Below are 15,530 nucleotides of genomic sequence, written 5' to 3' on the forward strand. Positions count from 1 at the left end.
CCGGGGAGAATTCCTTGTTGTGTGTTGGCAGCACGCCCTCCCAATGGTATTCCGTCGAGTAATCGAGGTATGGCGTAGGGTATGCATGGTGGGAGAAGAATATATTGCCGTCGGAAAGAGTGATGGGTACATCGACAGCGGCTGTCCCGTCGGCGTCTGTAGTCCGCATGTACAGATTATACTCGGAGGGGACGTATCCATAAACAGTCTCCGTAACCGACCCCAACGTCATGTTCCCATTGGTCATGATCACGACATTGACCGTTCCAACCGTTATCTCTGTGGTATAGACGACCTGGTATTCCGGCACCCAGGACAGCGCGGTGATCTCGGGGTAGTAGACGGTACATGCTGCCTCGCATCGATCCGAGTCTGTGGGCGTAGGCTTTGGCTTCGTCGAATTCCGCATTGGAAATATAGGCACGACTTCCTCTGTATCAACAGTCAGCCTCAGGGTCCTCACTCGCGAGCCTCATCCTCGTACTTTGCGGGGTTGCTCGCGCCACTACCGCGAGGGCGGCTGCGGACGCGCCGAGCGTGAATATTTTCGACCCCATGGCGTTTCTACAGCGAGCCGCGGAACGACTGCTCTCGAGGGCTCGCAAAACGAGGAAAACGAGTCGCGCACCGTTGAACTAGACATTAGGAGAGCATTTCAGGCGAGCAATGGCGTTTTGAAGGGAGTGCCCAGAGAAAACCCCCTTGAGATTGGAAGGTGGGTTGTATGTCGCCCAGCTCTACCTCGTATTCAGCCTCAGCTAGTCAGCACAAAGTATTGGCATCGCGACACTGTGAAACGGTGCGGGGCTGGATCGAATCCGTGGATACGAGAAGTCGTCATCGAGTTCTGACATGTTGGTGCTGGTTTGGGGTCCGTTCAACTCTACCCACAGTAGAGATGCAGTTGGTCGTTCATGGGGAGAACATGGAGGCATCGTGAAGCGGGAAACACCGAGCCGATCCAGTGGTCTGGCCAAATCCTGCGAGCCGAAAGGGAAGGCCCGGACATATATGGAGCAAGGGAGGTGATTGGTCGTCGGCGGGGAATTGTCGTGAGCTGTGAGGGTGCCTGAGGCCTTGCGGCATCGATCTATGCGTGACTGATATTATTGCTTCGAACGGCGAATCGTAGTGGCGATCGGACGGGGTCGCTCTGTAGATGAAGTTTGAAATCTAGGAAAGACGTACGGAAACCTGCCGTGGCGCGTGTTGGTGGCGGTGCTCAAGCGAGAACAAGTTGCCCAGGACGTGGCATCCCAGGCCGTTTAATATCTCTCTAAATTAACTGAACACCACAATTCCAGGTCGACCCATTCTTAGGCATAGAGGAAACCAGGCACAGCACGGCCTCGGTCAGCCTTCTGCATATTCGCTCCGACGTCGTCGAACCGGAAGGACTCGTCACCCTTTCCCCCTCTTCTTCCGTCGCTGCAACGCGTCAGCTTCTTCGCTTTCGAATGCGCATCCCGCCTTGGCACCAGGCTCGAGGTTGTAGCTCGGCTCACGGGCGAGTTGAAGGCCCCGCGGAGGACTCTATATGGAGCATCCGCGGTCTGCCACCGAGGCTGCCTTATGCATCACACCTGCAGCCTCCTAGTTGCCAGTCCCTAGGCTCACGAATAGTGGAGTGGGCCCATCGGCACAGAACTGCAGTTGCTCGGATCAACCTCGATCAATCCTCGTCCTCCTAGCCGGCTCTTGCTGCTCAAGCGGGAATCATAAACAACCGTCCCACAAGATGCATTACGCACGGTGACCTCTTACAATGGGATACACCTCGACAACCACGGCCAAGACCTCAAAGACGAATTGAGACGTCCACTGCGTGCACCGATGACCTGGTTCGCTTCTCACGCCATGTTGGCCCGCGGTAAGATTATCTTTGTGTCTCTTGACCAGTCGAAGCTTTCATTTCGGACAGTACAAGCTTTAATATCTGATTCCCATCGTTGTGGGCCCCATCCACCAAGCCTCGCGCGTTTCGGATCTTCCCTTGCGCACTCGCTTCTACATAATCCACCAGTCAGGTAACCACAGGTTAATATATCACTACCGTTTTCGACAGCACGGCCGAGACTACGACGACAAGGGAAGGTTTCTAGAAGATCACATCACCTCGCTTGGCACACCTTTCCGCGATACCTCAATATACAAACGTAGCTGCAGCCTTCTAGAAAGTCACGAGCCTGACGGATCCGCGTTCCGTATCACATCTTCATCTCATTTAATCGTTTCGGAGTCTTCGCTAAGGACCGTGGACCTGGACGGATAGATTGCCGTCGACGAGGGGAATGCCAGGGCAGGGTCACGTTACACACGAACAACACACGGGGATACTGCTTGAAGTCGCTGCAGGTAAACGGAAATACAGGCCCGCGGCATATTGTTCAATTTACAAACCCAGAAGAGGAACGGCAGGCGATAGAGAACCTCCGGAGCCTCATTGAAGTCGTAGGCCTTTTGGCTTTGATCAGCAGTATATAAGATGGCGGAGAGACGTCCTCTAACACCATCCTCTCTACCTCATCAAACCTCAGTCTCCTTCTTCGGCCCACCATGATTTCCAAGACTGCTCTTTTGTCCGTCCTCGCGGCAGGTGTGTCGGCTCAACAAGTCGGCACCTTGACCACGGAGACTCATCCAGCAATGCCCATACAGTCCTGCTCGGCCGCGGGTTCCTGCAGCTCTCTCTCCACAACGGTGACCCTCGACGCCAACTGGCGATGGCTTCACACGACAACGGGCTATGACAACTGCTACACTGGTAACACCTGGAACACGACATTGTGCCCAGACGGCGCAACCTGTGCGGCCAACTGCGCGCTGGACGGCGCCGACTACAGCAGCACCTATGGAGTTACCGCATCTGGTGGAGCTCTGACGCTCAAGTTTGTTACCCAGGGCAGCTACAGCACGAACATTGGATCGCGTCTGTATTTGATGGCTTCAGAGTCCAAGTACCAGATGTTCAAGCTGCTTAACAAGGAGTTCACCTTCGACGTCGACGTGTCAAAGCTGCCATGTGGCTTGAACGGCGCTCTCTATCTGATAGAGATGGATGAGGATGGTGGCATGGCCAAGTATTCGACTAACAAGGCTGGTGCTAAGTACGGTACTGGGTACTGCGACACCCAGTGTCCGCATGACATCAAGTTCATCAATGGAGAGGTAAGCATATCACTCTTTATCTGCTCCTCGCTGCATTTGGAACAAAACACTAAGCGTGGATTAGGCCAACTCCGAGGGCTGGGAGCCTAGCGACAACGACGTCAATGCTGGCACGGGTACCTATGGCTCCTGCTGCAACGAGATGGATATCTGGGAGGCGAACAGCATCTCCGCCGCCTACACTCCCCACGTCTGTTCTGTCGACGGCCAGGTGCGCTGCTCAGGCACCGACTGCGGCGACGGTGATGAGCGATACGAGGGTGTTTGCGATAAGGATGGCTGCGACTTCAACAGCTATCGCATGGGCGATCAGTCCTTCTACGGCCCCAGCATGACCGTCGACACCACCAAGAAGTTCACAGTCGTCACCCAATTCGTCACCGACGACGGCACCGACTCTGGAACTCTCTCCGAGATCCGCCGTCTCTACGTCCAGGACGGAACCGTCATCAAGAACAGTGTCACCAAGGTCGACGGCATCACCGAGACGGACAGCATTACCGATGCTTTCTGCAACGAGCAGAAGACCGCTTTCGGCGACACAAACTCCTTCGAGAACCTCGGCGGCATGGCAGCCATGGGCGGCGCTATCGGCCGCGGCATGGTCCTCGCGCTTTCCGTCTGGGACGACCACGCTGTCAACATGCTCTGGCTCGATTCTTCGTACCCGACTGATAAGGACCCCTCCACGCCCGGTGTTGCCCGTGGCACTTGCCCTACGGATTCGGGCGTCCCTACCGACGTTGAGGCCAACAGTCCGGACTCGCAGGTCATTTACAGCAATATCAAGTTTGGCGCGATTGATTCGACGTACGCCGCTAGCTAGGGTACTACTCTCCCACCCCGGCTACCCCTCTGCCTTGAGCGGGCTGCGGTCTCCGCTTGGGGGTGTTAGGCTTGAGCATGGAGACGCATCTGTAAATATTTGGCTCCCTTGTTCCTTTATTTAGTGGCCAACCTTCTTCACTTCATGTACATATCTTCAGTGATGCAGATAGAATTTATGGCATCTAGAATATGTCTCGTATATATTTGCTTCAAGTGTTGCATTCAATCTCCTTGTGAGCTCTGCACATTCTAAAGTACTTGCACATGCGATGAGCGACGATGTCCGCTCCACTGCGAGAGCAGAGCCCCATGTAATAGATCAATCCATGCAAACCATGCGTGCAAGTCAAACCCTGCTTTTCAACAAGTCCCAGCTGAATACTCTCAGTATCCAAACCGAGCCCTATCTTACCTTCAATGCCTACTCATACTGCTCCTCAGCATAATACCCGCCCACATCTCCATCAATATGATAGCAATAATCAGGCCTGATGCTAAACCTCAACCACTGACCCGTCGCCTGCTTATTACACGCACACACGATGTGTTCAAACCCAATAAAACTCACTCCATCCCCAACAGGAGGCAGCCCAAACAGCCGCTTCACCCACCTTCCCACGCGCAACCTCCCCACCCTCAGCCTTCCCGCCGCCATCTTCTGCGCCGTATACATGCCAATCCGTCGCGCGCGATGGCTCAGCCCGCACACCGGACACACGGTGAAGAACGGCGGCGTCGCTTTCAGCACGCCGGTGAGCAGCGGCACGGGGATAGGATCGTTGGCCGTGGACGGGAAGCGCTGGATCACGCGCGACGTCTCGGCTGTAGCGGTGATTACGTGCCCCAAAGGGTCGGCGGGCTTGCAGTACGGGCTGATGCAGCGGACGTAGGCGAAGGGGTATGGGCCGGGGCTATGGATGAGCGTGTTTTCGGTGCCGCAGGTGGCGCAGATGAAGTAGCCGTCGCGGCGGGAGACGGGGACGAGGTAGTGTGGTTGGGGTGGGAGAGGAGGTTGCTCGTCTTCATCGGTGGGCCGGGAGGGGGAGAGGCGGCGTTTGAGATGGGTGAGGGCCTTTTTGAGGCGCTTGAGCTTGAGGTAGGCTTTCTTGAGGGGCTTGATCATGGTGCGTGAGAGGAAGGTCATTGTGCGCGGATGTGTGTTTTTGTGGTGATGGGTTGTTTGGAGAGGAGGCGGCCTTTATATCGGCCTGAGGAGTGATGCTGTGTTTCATTACAATGGGGGCTGGAGACATGTGTGAGTTAGCCGGTGTACGGTGTCGGACGGTATGAGACATAGCTGAGCAAGACATTTGAGCGGAGCTCTGAGTCACATCTTGACTGACGGGAGGGCGCGTTGTCTTTGCTGAGTGGTTTGGCATCCTCTATCCGGTCGGTTCAGATAGTGAGTGTGGTCTCGGTGATGTTTCTCTAGGCCCATTTACGTTTTAACGACATTGCGAGGCGCAGAGCCTGCATGTTCCTTAGTGGATTCTCGCCGTCAATAGCGTATAGTTTCGGGGAAGAATAGAGGAGGGAGGGTTGAGGAACTTGGAAGTCGGTGAAGCGAGAAACCCGCTTTCCCATATCGGGATTAGCCTCCTCACTGACTGCTACGTAGGCAACCACAGCCTTCCCGTTCCATCACTCTTCAACTTGCGCTCTTTCTCATTACATCCTCCATAATGCCGTCTATTTGAGCGGTCTCGTCAAGCTGCAACTCCTTTCTCGCTACGGTATTCTCGCCGCGGCTGTCGCGCTGCGAAGGCGGAACGCGTGCCCCCAAACAGCGGCCATCTTGAATCCTAGGGCTGAGTATGCCCAATCCAAAGATCGAACAGCAATACATCAGTTCTTGAGCTTGGTTTCCGTCACACCAATTGCAAGATGAGCCCTGAAGATCGGGTGCTAGCCTATCCATACCAGCCCCTCGCCGAAGGCGAAATCCGCATCTTGATTTTGCGAGCTGGGTCGTTCGATGCCCAGATCCATGCATCCCTCGATCGCATTTCTCTAAAGCCGGAGGCCGACCAAGAGCCTAAATACGATGCACTCTCCTACGAATGGGGCTCTCTAGACTCTGTTACCTAGCAAATATTTCTCGACGGTGTACCGATCCCGATTCGTCAAAATCTTTACCTAGCCCTTAAGCATATCCGCAGTAAAGACACGGACTAGACAATTTTTATAGATGCTTTGTGCATCAACCAAAAAGATATCGACGAGCGCGGCCACCAGGTTCGACTGATGGGTCAGGTGTACTCGCAGGCAAGCACCGTCATCGTCTGGATTGGGCCTGCGTACGACAATAGCCATGCCGGCTTTGAGTATATACTGCGAGTCACTGGAGCGAAAGGAACCACTGGAGCAAGGAAGTTGTACGACCGCACCCGAAACAGAACAGGATACGCAGCGTTTTGCAGGCTCCATTACCGAAGCTATTGGACTCGATTATGGGTCACCCAGGAGTTCGCACTGGCCAGGAGAATCCTTATAGCTTGTGGCTCAGATCGGGTCTCATTGCAAACCTTTCAACTGGCTACAGAATTCCAATCCAGTATTGATTTACTCTACAGTCATTCCAGCCTTGTGAGATGGATCAGGGATGAAAGGAACCGGACACTCCATTTCTTGCTCTTGTTCACGAATAGAACCTTATGCGAGGATCGGAGAGACAGCATCTATGGGCTTCTCGGGTTAGTGTCGGATTGGGGCGTGGAGTTTGACGCGCCGAAGATGCCGTTGCCTGATATGAGCTATCATATGGACGTTTCCCAAGTTTTTCAGATCTTGATCAAGTACCACGCCTCCATCCCCAAAACATGGCTGGATAGGAATACAGACCGCGGGATCTACGGCGGCTGCCCCGTGATAAAGTTTGCGCAGCATGTGCAGCGTGCACTTAGAATACAACCTACCTTGAGGCGTTTGTCGCCACCAAGGAAAAGTCAAACGACTGACGAAGACCAGCCATTGATCGAGGCTAAAGGGTATGCACAAATGGTCATCGAATATATAGGCCCCGGTTTGCAACCACACCGATGCATATCTAGACTTGAGAGGCAGAAAAGATGGTGGCAGCTATACAACATGGTGAAAAGAGGTTTACCCGAATGGCCGCTGCGGTATCGATTCAGCTGGGTATCAGTACTTGAAAAACAAATCCTTGGTCTGACTGATAAGGTTTGCTTGCGAATCAATGCAGTTGAAAGCGTTTTGGGCCATGACTATGTGGGGTTCTGTGGCGCCTCGGTACCTTCAAGCAATTTGAACACGAGCCAATCCAAGGCTCAGGGTAGAATACCCAAAGCCTACCGGAGGTGCACGCCAGTTGCGACGGAGCCAAACTGTGCTCTCGACCTGCAGCCGCGGCTCGCAATGGGCCAGTCCATGATGGCCATTGTGCCTTGGAATACTACGGAAGGAGACATCCTTTGCCAATTCAAAGGAACCAACGTGTGCGCCGTAGTATCGAAATCTGAGAAGTCTCCGCTTGAGGGCCTACTCAAAGGAAGAGCGCTGATTCTGGAGGGTTCTGTAGCAAGTTCAGTGTACGAAACAGTCGGCGATCCCGATTTTAGATACCATCGCTCTGATCCCGAAAGTGGCCGGGAACCCTCCGATGAGATGGTGTTATGGATGGATATCAGGGCACTGCAGTTCCTCACAGTTTGAGAGGGCAGGGGGGCAGTTGCAATACAGAAAGATGGACAGTTCACAGAGCTCAGTTCTGCTTCTCTAATTATGTCATATTACTCTTCAATTCCGATAATCTTTGTGGCTCTAACTCATCATAGGGATAGGTTGGGAGCCGTCTCTATCGTTTCTGAATCCGTGCCCAGTCGGTCTTTCTCATCTTTGGCTTATTTCGCCTCTAATACCTCCGCGTTCCGGAAGCATGTTCTGGTGCCTTTCCATCATCAATTCATGAAACTCTCATCTACGTCCTATTGGCGCATACTACGCAATTACAAGTCCCGTCCACACATGAGGTGGTGGCCGGTTTCGACGCCGTATAGCACCACGGCGTCGCAAGCTCGAGGCTACCGACGCGATCGTGGCATCATCTTCAGGATCGCAAAGAGGAATGGTGATATCCAAGGTCTCCTCGCCGTGCTGAGCCAAACGTCGATACGCCGGTACGTTCGGTGGCTCATCATAGAGCTGCGGGTAAGCTTCCTCGGTGCCCAGTGGGGGTATACTATACCGCCAGTCAGAATTGCTGCCGATTTTGAACCTGGCCCAGCCATCGTTCGGAAGCGCACCGCAACCTTCACAGACTGTTGTCTTGAAGTGGACACGGGTGTTCCTAAAAGCCTTGCGTAAGCCCAGTCCTTTCATTGCCGGCCTATGCGTTAGCCCGCATGTGGAGCACACTTCAATGTACGGGACCTCACCTTGGCACGACGACACCGTCACCGAACTCCCTTCCAACGGGATGATGTGCGTTAGTATCTCTGAGGATGGGCAGTTGCGGCACATGACGTGGTGACACGAAGCGCATCTCAGGAAGCAGAACGGATAGTCGCCGTGGTAATGAACTAGGGGATTTTGATGCCCGCACGAGGGATTGCAGCATTCCCAGGCGCCGTCGTCGTAATCCTCGAATGGATCCTCCCACGGCCTCGTGGCTTCGACTCTCTCCGCAGAACGTAATTGCTGGATGAGCGTCCGCTGGCGTATGAGAACTAGCTCTTCTGGAGGTGGTAGTGCGTGTGTTTTGCGGTTTGTAAATTTTCTTTGAAATGCCGACATTCTTTCTTGGTCGTGCTCTTCTTTCTTATGAGATTTTGTTCGACAGTACGGTGAAGGGCTGACGGGTGTGGAAAGAAGGCACTGTCTTTATAGAGCATGGTTGTGGATGCTGCATCTGTCGAAGTTCACTTTGCTGGGCGTATCGCGAGAACGACCACCGAGTGTGCACAATGGGGGTGCTATAGGAGTGAGGCACTGGAGTTGGTATATACGTTCTGGCTGAACAATGTTGTCAAGTTCGTAGCACTGCAAGATCCATGCGGAACTGGCAGTTATTGATAGAGTCGTCGGTGTCGTGGTCTTATACTCCCTTGCAATGATTGGGGACCCTGTCTTATAGCAAACCTCCGTGCTATCCGGAAGTTTCAGAAGACTCAGCGATAGAATAGCAGGCCAACAAGGAGCTATCTTCGATTTTCTTTTGTTTTTCTGAGCAAGACAAACTCCTCTCTCAATGCACGAGGTGTTCCATAGATCTACGATTTCCAGTACTCCTTGGGGCGAAGGATTTTAGCAAAGGGTTCGCGAACCGTGAGAGTCTCGCTCACATCCCTCAAGAGCAACAAGCGGAAGTAATTCGTTTTGAGGTCGAACAAATTCAATGACAGGGAGAGAGAGAGAGAAAATGCAACAGAAGCATTCCATGATCCTCCCACCGCACACCTCCTACTCATGCACACCCGTTTCATTATGCCGATTCTTCAGCCCAGAGCAATCCGTGCAATTCGTACAGCTACCCGCTCATTAGCTCGAGCCGAGCGACACTTGCCAACGCGAGGAAACTCACTTTATACAATCGGTACAATTCGTGCAGTTTCTGCAACCCTCGCATCCTAAATGCGGTCATCAGATCTACGCAAGAGGTTTTGAGGAAGGGCGTAGAGGCATACCCGTGCAGTCGGTGCAGTTGCGGCATCCCACGCAGTCTGGATTGAGTCTTCAGCTTCCTCCACAACAGATGGGCGTTTATGAATTCGGAATGGGACTTTGGGGGAGCGAAAGAAGAGAGCGAAGTACCCTTGCAGCCCGTGCAGTTACGACAGGAGTCACAGTCTGTTATTGTTCGCGTTACAATCGAGAGATGAAAGCGGGAGGCGGTAAGAGGGTACCTGTGCAATAGGTGCAGTTTTGGCAGGAGTCACAGCCTATTTGTCCGTGTTACATTGGAGGAGAGAAAGGAGATGGGCGGTCGATGATTGCTTAAAAAAAGAAAAGAGAGTAGCGTACCTGTGCAGTCGGTGCAGTTCGAGCAGTCTTTGCACCGTTTGCAGTTGGTGTTGTTTGAGTTTCCCATCGCCTTCTCGTATGAGGGCGGAGCATCGCCTGCCGGTTTTGAACTGCCGCAGCCCATGGTGACGGTGCTGGAGTCGAAGCAGTGGTGGGTATGAAGTTGAATGGAAGGAGGGTAAGTGAGGAGGATGCGAGGGCATCTGATCGATCTATAATGTTGCGATATGCAGGGCAGCGACGTCATTTGATAAGGCGAAAGAGGGGTCGGATTTCAGCCCCCACGACATGGATTAGGGCAGACGAGGGGACCATAGAACACAGTGTAGAGGCCTCTCGAGGCACGGCGTTCATTTGACTGCCTACCAAATCGGAGGGAAAAGACACTGGGTATCTCGCAGCCGGCACGCCTTTGATGTGCCAAGGCTGATCCATGAAACGCCATCAACGCCATCAACGTCGAATGCAATAGTGAACTCCGCCAACATGTATGAGGTCGAAGTGTAAGAAGCCGTGTAGGTATCCATGAGGCTGGAGACCCTCAGGCCTCTATCGTGAGGTCAGGTCACATGCCTAACCGTGCTCATTCCGCGCTCCGCTGCGGTTGACGAGGTTAGAGCAGCCGACGCAGTCAGAGCAATTGACGCAGTCGGTGCAGTCTAGCAGCGCGTAAGTAAGTCGGCAAGGACATTTTTGAAATAGAGAAACGTACCGACACAGTTGGAGCAATTGACGCAATCCTTGCATCGGAGGCAGTTGGAGCAGCTCACGCAGTCGCGGCAGTCTAGATATGTATCAGCAAGCCTGAAGTGCTTCGGGAGAGAATAATGAAGAACATACTGGCACAGCCGGAGCAGAGGACGCAATTGACGTTGTCATCATTGGCGGGAGCCTGGTTCTGCTGGGGAGGGTTTCCTTGCAGAGCGGAGCCAAATTGACGACCTAACATGCTTGGTTGTGTCGGGCGGTTTAGAGCTTCTCCAGTCGAGCCAGCTTGGTGAGGAGTCGCATTATATGAAGCGGAGCGCGCGCGGTCTTCAGCCTCGGCCAGCTGTGAAAGCCTTTCGAGGCAGATATCGTCCAGAAGTCGCATGTAAAGCTCGATCTCTGAAGCCTGGACGTTCCTCGCAGCGATCAAATCCTCGTTCGCCATAGCAGGAGTGTATATGATCGAGGCCGGGCTGGAGCATCGTGAGACTTCCTCCGCTGCGGTGTCTTGCGCTACAAACTGTGATTAGTCTTCATCAAAGGAGTATGATCAGAGAGTTTCAAGGAAAATACCACAGGAAGAGGTAGTGGCGTCCATGATGAATAAGTGAGTCCGGCCGTTGTGTGTTAGTGGAGGGAGAGTGCGAACTGTTGGGGAGAAAGGGATGGTGGGATGTTGGCCAAAGCGTCACGCTAAGCGCGCTGAGCGAATTTGCACCTCGGAATCATCGAACAGGACTCGTCCTCTCCATCGCTCACACATTCCATGCGCCCACTAGACATACTGCTCTGAAGGCCTCCAGGATGAGGAATACCGGCCCGACTTAGAACGTCAATCCGCACGTGGCGAAGGCTCCAGGGTGCGCCCCTGACCGAAACCTTAAAGCTATTCCTCGCCACTGACTGCCCAGCGTCTCCGACCGTTATTCGACCTGCATGCGTCCTTCGGTCACAGCGGCGGCCCGTCCCTGTAATTGGCACCATTTGCACTTCGAAATCCGGTATAGATCACGTGCTTCCAAGCTTTCCCGCAAGCACAACTACCCTGTCACTCATTCCGCCCTCGCCCTCGCCACTTCGTCTTCGTAGTCACACATCTTTCGCCTAGAGTGGGCTTCCGACCTCTAGTAGCTTCCGAAGCTGACGATGTAAGACAATTTGTACAGGGCTTTTTCCTGGGACTCGACCCCATACCGCACACGTTACACGACATGGAGATCACCCATTTCCGGCCACAACTGCTCCCTGCATCACCGAGCTTAATGCAACGTCGAGAACTCTTTGAACACTGCCAGCTCAAGAAGCGCCCAGCGTCCCTCCAGAGCGAGCTGGAACGGACTCATCGCCAGCTCTGAGCTCGATTCTCTGAGCCGCTTCGTTTTCCTCACGCGTGCATGGCCCTCGGAGACATAGAGAGCTCGTGGCGAAGGCGTTACCGACCTTCGAAATGATCATCAGCAAATCAATAGCGGACCACACTCCAGGACCTTGGAGAGTCTGCGGGTAGCACATGGCATGAAAAGCCAGCGACGCCACCCTCAGGTTGATGTCCAGAGTTGTGGTCGCCTTTATTCCTGAAACACTTCTTCGCTTGAAGAAGGTTAACATGTTGGTTATCGCGCGTTGCGACCGGCTCCCCGCTTTTCTAGCCTTCAGGCGCGCAGTACGAACTCCCCCGTGCCTACTCAGCGAACGCCCGGGAAACGGTTAATGGTACATTTCCCAGGTTTTGGATACCGCAGACCAAGGTACGTACCTCGTGTATGGGCGAAATATGCAGTGGATCACGAGCTGATGACGCACCAGCGTATGGGCATAGTGGCCAGCTGCAGTATCCCAAACCTTCTGCAGGTGCCACACCGTTTCCGGTAACCTCGCAGAACATCAAGCAAGGAGACGAAAACAGATACAAAGTTTATAGCAATGACGTCCGGCTTGGCTATTTTCCTCACGGGGTTGGTGGGCTAAGCAACTCGTCCATCATGGCTAAATGTGCGGTTAATGTACTCCTTAGCGCACCTCGAGCTACCGTCCAACCTCTGACAGCCGCTGCTTGGATGAGCGCCTCGCCTCATCATGCACCTCGCAAATCCGTAATGAATGCATTGGACTAGGTGCCCTGGGATCTCCTCGCCGAGGTCTCCCTACTACCAATGTAGTACACCTATCAGGGACCACGACCCTTGCCGGCCACCCTACACTCGATTTCCACCATCTACGACCGAGTTCTCGCTTGGCTTGAAAAGTGCTCCTTGCAGGGCATGATCAAACACGAACTCGAACGAGCAAGGCCCTTGGGATTACCCGTTCGCCATCTGCAACCTCGTCACTGGGTATGACCTGCAGCACCAGGTGTAAGAGCATGGGAGGCCAGTCGTCGCGATCATATTTCTCTGGCACGCCCCTAGGGCGCAAGAACCATCACGGACTGTGGCTCTACCAAAGCGTCCGTTCTCTACTACAGACTGCTACCAGCTTTCAATGACCGAACTACAACGACTGCTTTTATGCTAACAGTCAAAGCGCGCTATAATGTCTTCAGCTCAAGCTCCAGCATTGTCTGAGGACTACCTCAATGCCAACAAAGGCCCGCAAGTTCTCGCCATCATCATTGTCTTCCCTTGCCTCGCCCTCATCACGGTCGGTCTGCGGCTCTACACAAGGTTTAAGATTGTCAACAATCCATCTTATGAGGATTTTGCAATCCTGATCGCTCTGGTCAGTCCGCTCCTCCCCTCAGCATCACTGTAGCTAACAGTACACTCGCAGGTCTTCAGTGTAGCGACATCAATATGTCAAGGCTTCCGTAAGCTCCTCCCTGCAAGAGGTTCTTAACATTGGACTAACATCCACACAGAAGTCTACAATGGCATGGGCCGTCACATCCAAGCGATCACCCTCGAGCAAGGCATAGGGTCGTTAAAGGTAGCTTCTCATCCCGCCAATCATCCCATCAGCAGTTACTGACCGACCTCAGGCTCTCTTCGCCAGCATCATGATGTACAATTTCGGCCTTACGCTGACCAAGGTCTCTATCATCCTTCAATATCTCCGAATCACCGTCGACAGAGGAGTCCGGAAATCCTGCAAGATCCTGATGTACATCACGCTCTTCAATTGCTTTCAAACTTTCATCACCGGCATCTTCTCGTGTTATCCTGTCGCCAAATTCTGGGACGACAGAATTCCTGGCGGCTGCGTCAACAAGCCAGCACTGTGGTATGCGAACGCTGCGATCAACATCTGTCAAGATATCTGGCTTATAACGCTGCCCATTTTCATCCTCCGGAAGCTCCAGATGCCTCGGCGTGAGAAGATCAGCTTGATACTGATCCTTGGGCTCGGCGGATTGTAAGTTCTCTCCTAAAAAACTGTTCGCTCAAGGCTAACTCTTTGATAGTGCAAGCTTAGCATCAGTTTTCCGCCTCCATGCCCTCTACATCGTCGCTGCGAGCCAGGACATTACGTGGGACAACCCCGGAACTGCCACCTGGTCCGCCATGGAGCTGAACATTGGTATCATCTGCGCGTCGCTACCGACTCTCCGCGCACTCTTTGCCAAGTTCTTCCCGAACACCTTCTCGTCGTCAATCATAAGCGCAGCAGACCATGCTCACCGTAATTCAGATCGGAGCGGCGAGGATAGACTTGTCAGTCCTCCCAACATGGCCCAAATTGCGGACGGGGGCATTCTCGTCCAGAAAGAAATTCAGGTGGGGGACGTCGAAAATGGGACAGGTACTTTTCTTGCAAGCGACTCCGAAGTCGAATCGCAAAGGGGTCAACCAGGAATCGCAATCCGAGCCGAAATCATAGAGCCTGAGATGGTGGCACGGCGGTAGCCAAAATTCGACCCCCCGGATACGCTCCTTTCGATCTTCTTTGTTCTTTCCCTATCTCATACGACTGTCACGCATTGCATTGGGCTATGGCGTCGGTCACTTCAGCCTGGGGAGGCCTGTGTATGGCGTTGGAGAAAACCGGGACCTCACACGCTCGCTTCCTCCGTTTAGCCTTCAGCTTTCCTCGCTACCATTCATCAACAACCACTCCTTGTACATGACAGCGCATGGGCAGGACATACAGGTGGTGCATTCCTTGAAAAATGCGCGATAAGCAAATACCCTTCAGCTTTACTTAGCTTCGATTCTCAGCCGAAAAGACTGCGACATAGCCGACTTGGCTTCGAAACGCTTCAACACGTATCCACCGGCTACGTCTCGATAACCTTGTTCCTAGTGACTGGCTGTGCCTCCTCCTACCAATGGCAAAAACTTCACCACCCCCCTTAGCTGCGCCGCACCCCGCATTCTCTTTCTCGCAGTTTCAAGCCCTCCTCGACGTGTTCAATTGAGTTAGTCATCTTAACAGGAGTCACCTATGATAACGACTCTCTTAAGCCGGCAACCCATGTGCATCATGATTTCCCCGTCCTGCACCCCAGGCTGCAGCCCGTTCGCACTTATCCGATAGGTCGGATGTGCACAATACGTCGCCAAGGATCTCGATAAATGAGCTTGAACCCGGGACGAGAATGCCAAAAAATTCTTTCCGCTCATCATCGTCTTTGCGGGCTCGTGTTCGACCAGCTTTTTGGTCATAGTGCGCCACCTCATCTCAACTACCCTGGGTTCTGATCTGCAAACCACAGCACAAGCGTCCAAGACTTCCGCTTTCGTCTCATTGCTTTTCTCGCACCTCACCGCTCCAAGTGCAAGGTGGTCATGCGCCACTCATAAAAGCGGCTACTAAGACTGCCAATCCCGCCAATACGAGCTTTTCCTCCCCCTCAAGTTTTGACTTGCGGTTTGACGTGTCCTTACGGAAGCCTAGCTGCGGAGCACGCG

General features: G+C 53.4%; 7 protein-coding genes across 7 annotated transcripts; 4 read left to right on the forward strand and 3 right to left on the reverse strand.

Annotated features, from left to right (window-relative positions):
• Positions 1–2,556: 2,556 nt before the first annotated feature.
• On the forward strand, positions 2,557–3,994 carry BU26DRAFT_570668 (glycoside hydrolase family 7 protein; the record flags this gene model as incomplete). Its single annotated transcript, XM_033834043.1, has 2 exons — positions 2,557–3,168; positions 3,233–3,994. The coding sequence occupies 2 exons, from the start codon at positions 2,557–2,559 to the stop codon at positions 3,992–3,994; spliced, it is 1,374 nt and encodes a 457-aa protein (XP_033677596.1).
• A 423-nt stretch (positions 3,995–4,417) lies between these two features.
• Positions 4,418–5,140, reverse strand: BU26DRAFT_570669 (uncharacterized protein; the record flags this gene model as incomplete). Its single annotated transcript, XM_033834044.1, has 1 exon — positions 4,418–5,140. The coding sequence occupies one exon, from the start codon at positions 5,138–5,140 to the stop codon at positions 4,418–4,420; it is 723 nt and encodes a 240-aa protein (XP_033677597.1).
• A 1,589-nt stretch (positions 5,141–6,729) lies between these two features.
• Positions 6,730–7,668, forward strand: BU26DRAFT_570670 (uncharacterized protein; the record flags this gene model as incomplete). Its single annotated transcript, XM_033834045.1, has 1 exon — positions 6,730–7,668. One exon carries the CDS (start codon positions 6,730–6,732, stop codon positions 7,666–7,668), a length of 939 nt encoding a protein of 312 aa, XP_033677598.1.
• A 69-nt stretch (positions 7,669–7,737) lies between these two features.
• BU26DRAFT_510436 (uncharacterized protein) lies at positions 7,738–8,319 on the forward strand (the record flags this gene model as incomplete). The annotated part of the gene is made up of 1 exon (XM_033827229.1): positions 7,738–8,319. The coding sequence occupies one exon, from the start codon at positions 7,738–7,740 to the stop codon at positions 8,317–8,319; it is 582 nt and encodes a 193-aa protein (XP_033677599.1).
• A 901-nt stretch (positions 8,320–9,220) lies between these two features.
• Positions 9,221–10,385, reverse strand: BU26DRAFT_129278 (uncharacterized protein). Its single transcript, XM_033819626.1, has 6 exons — positions 9,976–10,385; positions 9,858–9,893; positions 9,766–9,801; positions 9,639–9,674; positions 9,536–9,581; positions 9,221–9,481 (listed from the first exon to the last, which is right to left on the reverse strand). The coding sequence occupies exons 1-6, from the start codon at positions 10,220–10,222 to the stop codon at positions 9,415–9,417; spliced, it is 468 nt and encodes a 155-aa protein (XP_033677600.1). The 5' UTR covers positions 10,223–10,385; the 3' UTR covers positions 9,221–9,414.
• BU26DRAFT_524195 (uncharacterized protein) lies at positions 10,303–11,336 on the reverse strand. Its single transcript, XM_033830226.1, has 3 exons — positions 10,816–11,336; positions 10,688–10,759; positions 10,303–10,634 (listed from the first exon to the last, which is right to left on the reverse strand). Exons 1-3 carry the CDS (start codon positions 11,126–11,128, stop codon positions 10,549–10,551), a joined length of 471 nt encoding a protein of 156 aa, XP_033677601.1. The 5' UTR covers positions 11,129–11,336; the 3' UTR covers positions 10,303–10,548.
• A 1,446-nt stretch (positions 11,337–12,782) lies between these two features.
• Positions 12,783–14,786, forward strand: BU26DRAFT_129331 (uncharacterized protein). Its single transcript, XM_033819628.1, has 5 exons — positions 12,783–13,401; positions 13,453–13,489; positions 13,541–13,608; positions 13,661–14,034; positions 14,084–14,786. Exons 1-5 carry the CDS (start codon positions 13,216–13,218, stop codon positions 14,523–14,525), a joined length of 1,107 nt encoding a protein of 368 aa, XP_033677602.1. The 5' UTR covers positions 12,783–13,215; the 3' UTR covers positions 14,526–14,786.
• Positions 14,787–15,530: the final 744 nt, after the last annotated feature.

The sequence above is a fragment of the Trematosphaeria pertusa genome (genome assembly GCF_010094035.1).
Source record: "Trematosphaeria pertusa strain CBS 122368 unplaced genomic scaffold BU26scaffold_19, whole genome shotgun sequence".
Lineage (NCBI taxonomy): Eukaryota > Fungi > Ascomycota > Dothideomycetes > Pleosporales > Trematosphaeriaceae > Trematosphaeria > Trematosphaeria pertusa.

What these genes read in the sequence shown, in the direction of transcription:
- BU26DRAFT_129278 (XM_033819626.1), bottom strand. Translation starts at nt 10,222, where the DNA reads ATGACGTCGCTGCCCTGCATATCGCAACATTATAGATCGATCAGATGC. An exon ending in CAACTGCACCGACTGCACGG is followed by an intron (nt 9,582 to 9,638) that starts GTATGCCTCTAC and finishes GACCGCATTTAG; the next exon opens with GATGCGAGGGTTGCAGAAAC. An exon ending in AATTGTACCGATTGTATAAA is followed by an intron (nt 9,482 to 9,535) that starts GTGAGTTTCCTC and finishes ATGAGCGGGTAG; the next exon opens with CTGTACGAATTGCACGGATT.
- BU26DRAFT_524195 (XM_033830226.1), bottom strand. Translation starts at nt 11,128, where the DNA reads ATGGCGAACGAGGATTTGATCGCTGCGAGGAACGTCCAGGCTTCAGAG. An exon ending in CCTCTGCTCCGGCTGTGCCA is followed by an intron (nt 10,760 to 10,815) that starts GTATGTTCTTCA and finishes ATACATATCTAG; the next exon opens with ACTGCCGCGACTGCGTGAGC. An exon ending in CAATTGCTCCAACTGTGTCG is followed by an intron (nt 10,635 to 10,687) that starts GTACGTTTCTCT and finishes ACGCGCTGCTAG; the next exon opens with ACTGCACCGACTGCGTCAAT.
- BU26DRAFT_129331 (XM_033819628.1), top strand. Translation starts at nt 13,216, where the DNA reads ATGTCTTCAGCTCAAGCTCCAGCATTGTCTGAGGACTACCTCAATGCC. An exon ending in ATCAATATGTCAAGGCTTCC is followed by an intron (nt 13,490 to 13,540) that starts GTAAGCTCCTCC and finishes ACATCCACACAG; the next exon opens with AAGTCTACAATGGCATGGGC. An exon ending in AAGGCATAGGGTCGTTAAAG is followed by an intron (nt 13,609 to 13,660) that starts GTAGCTTCTCAT and finishes GACCGACCTCAG; the next exon opens with GCTCTCTTCGCCAGCATCAT.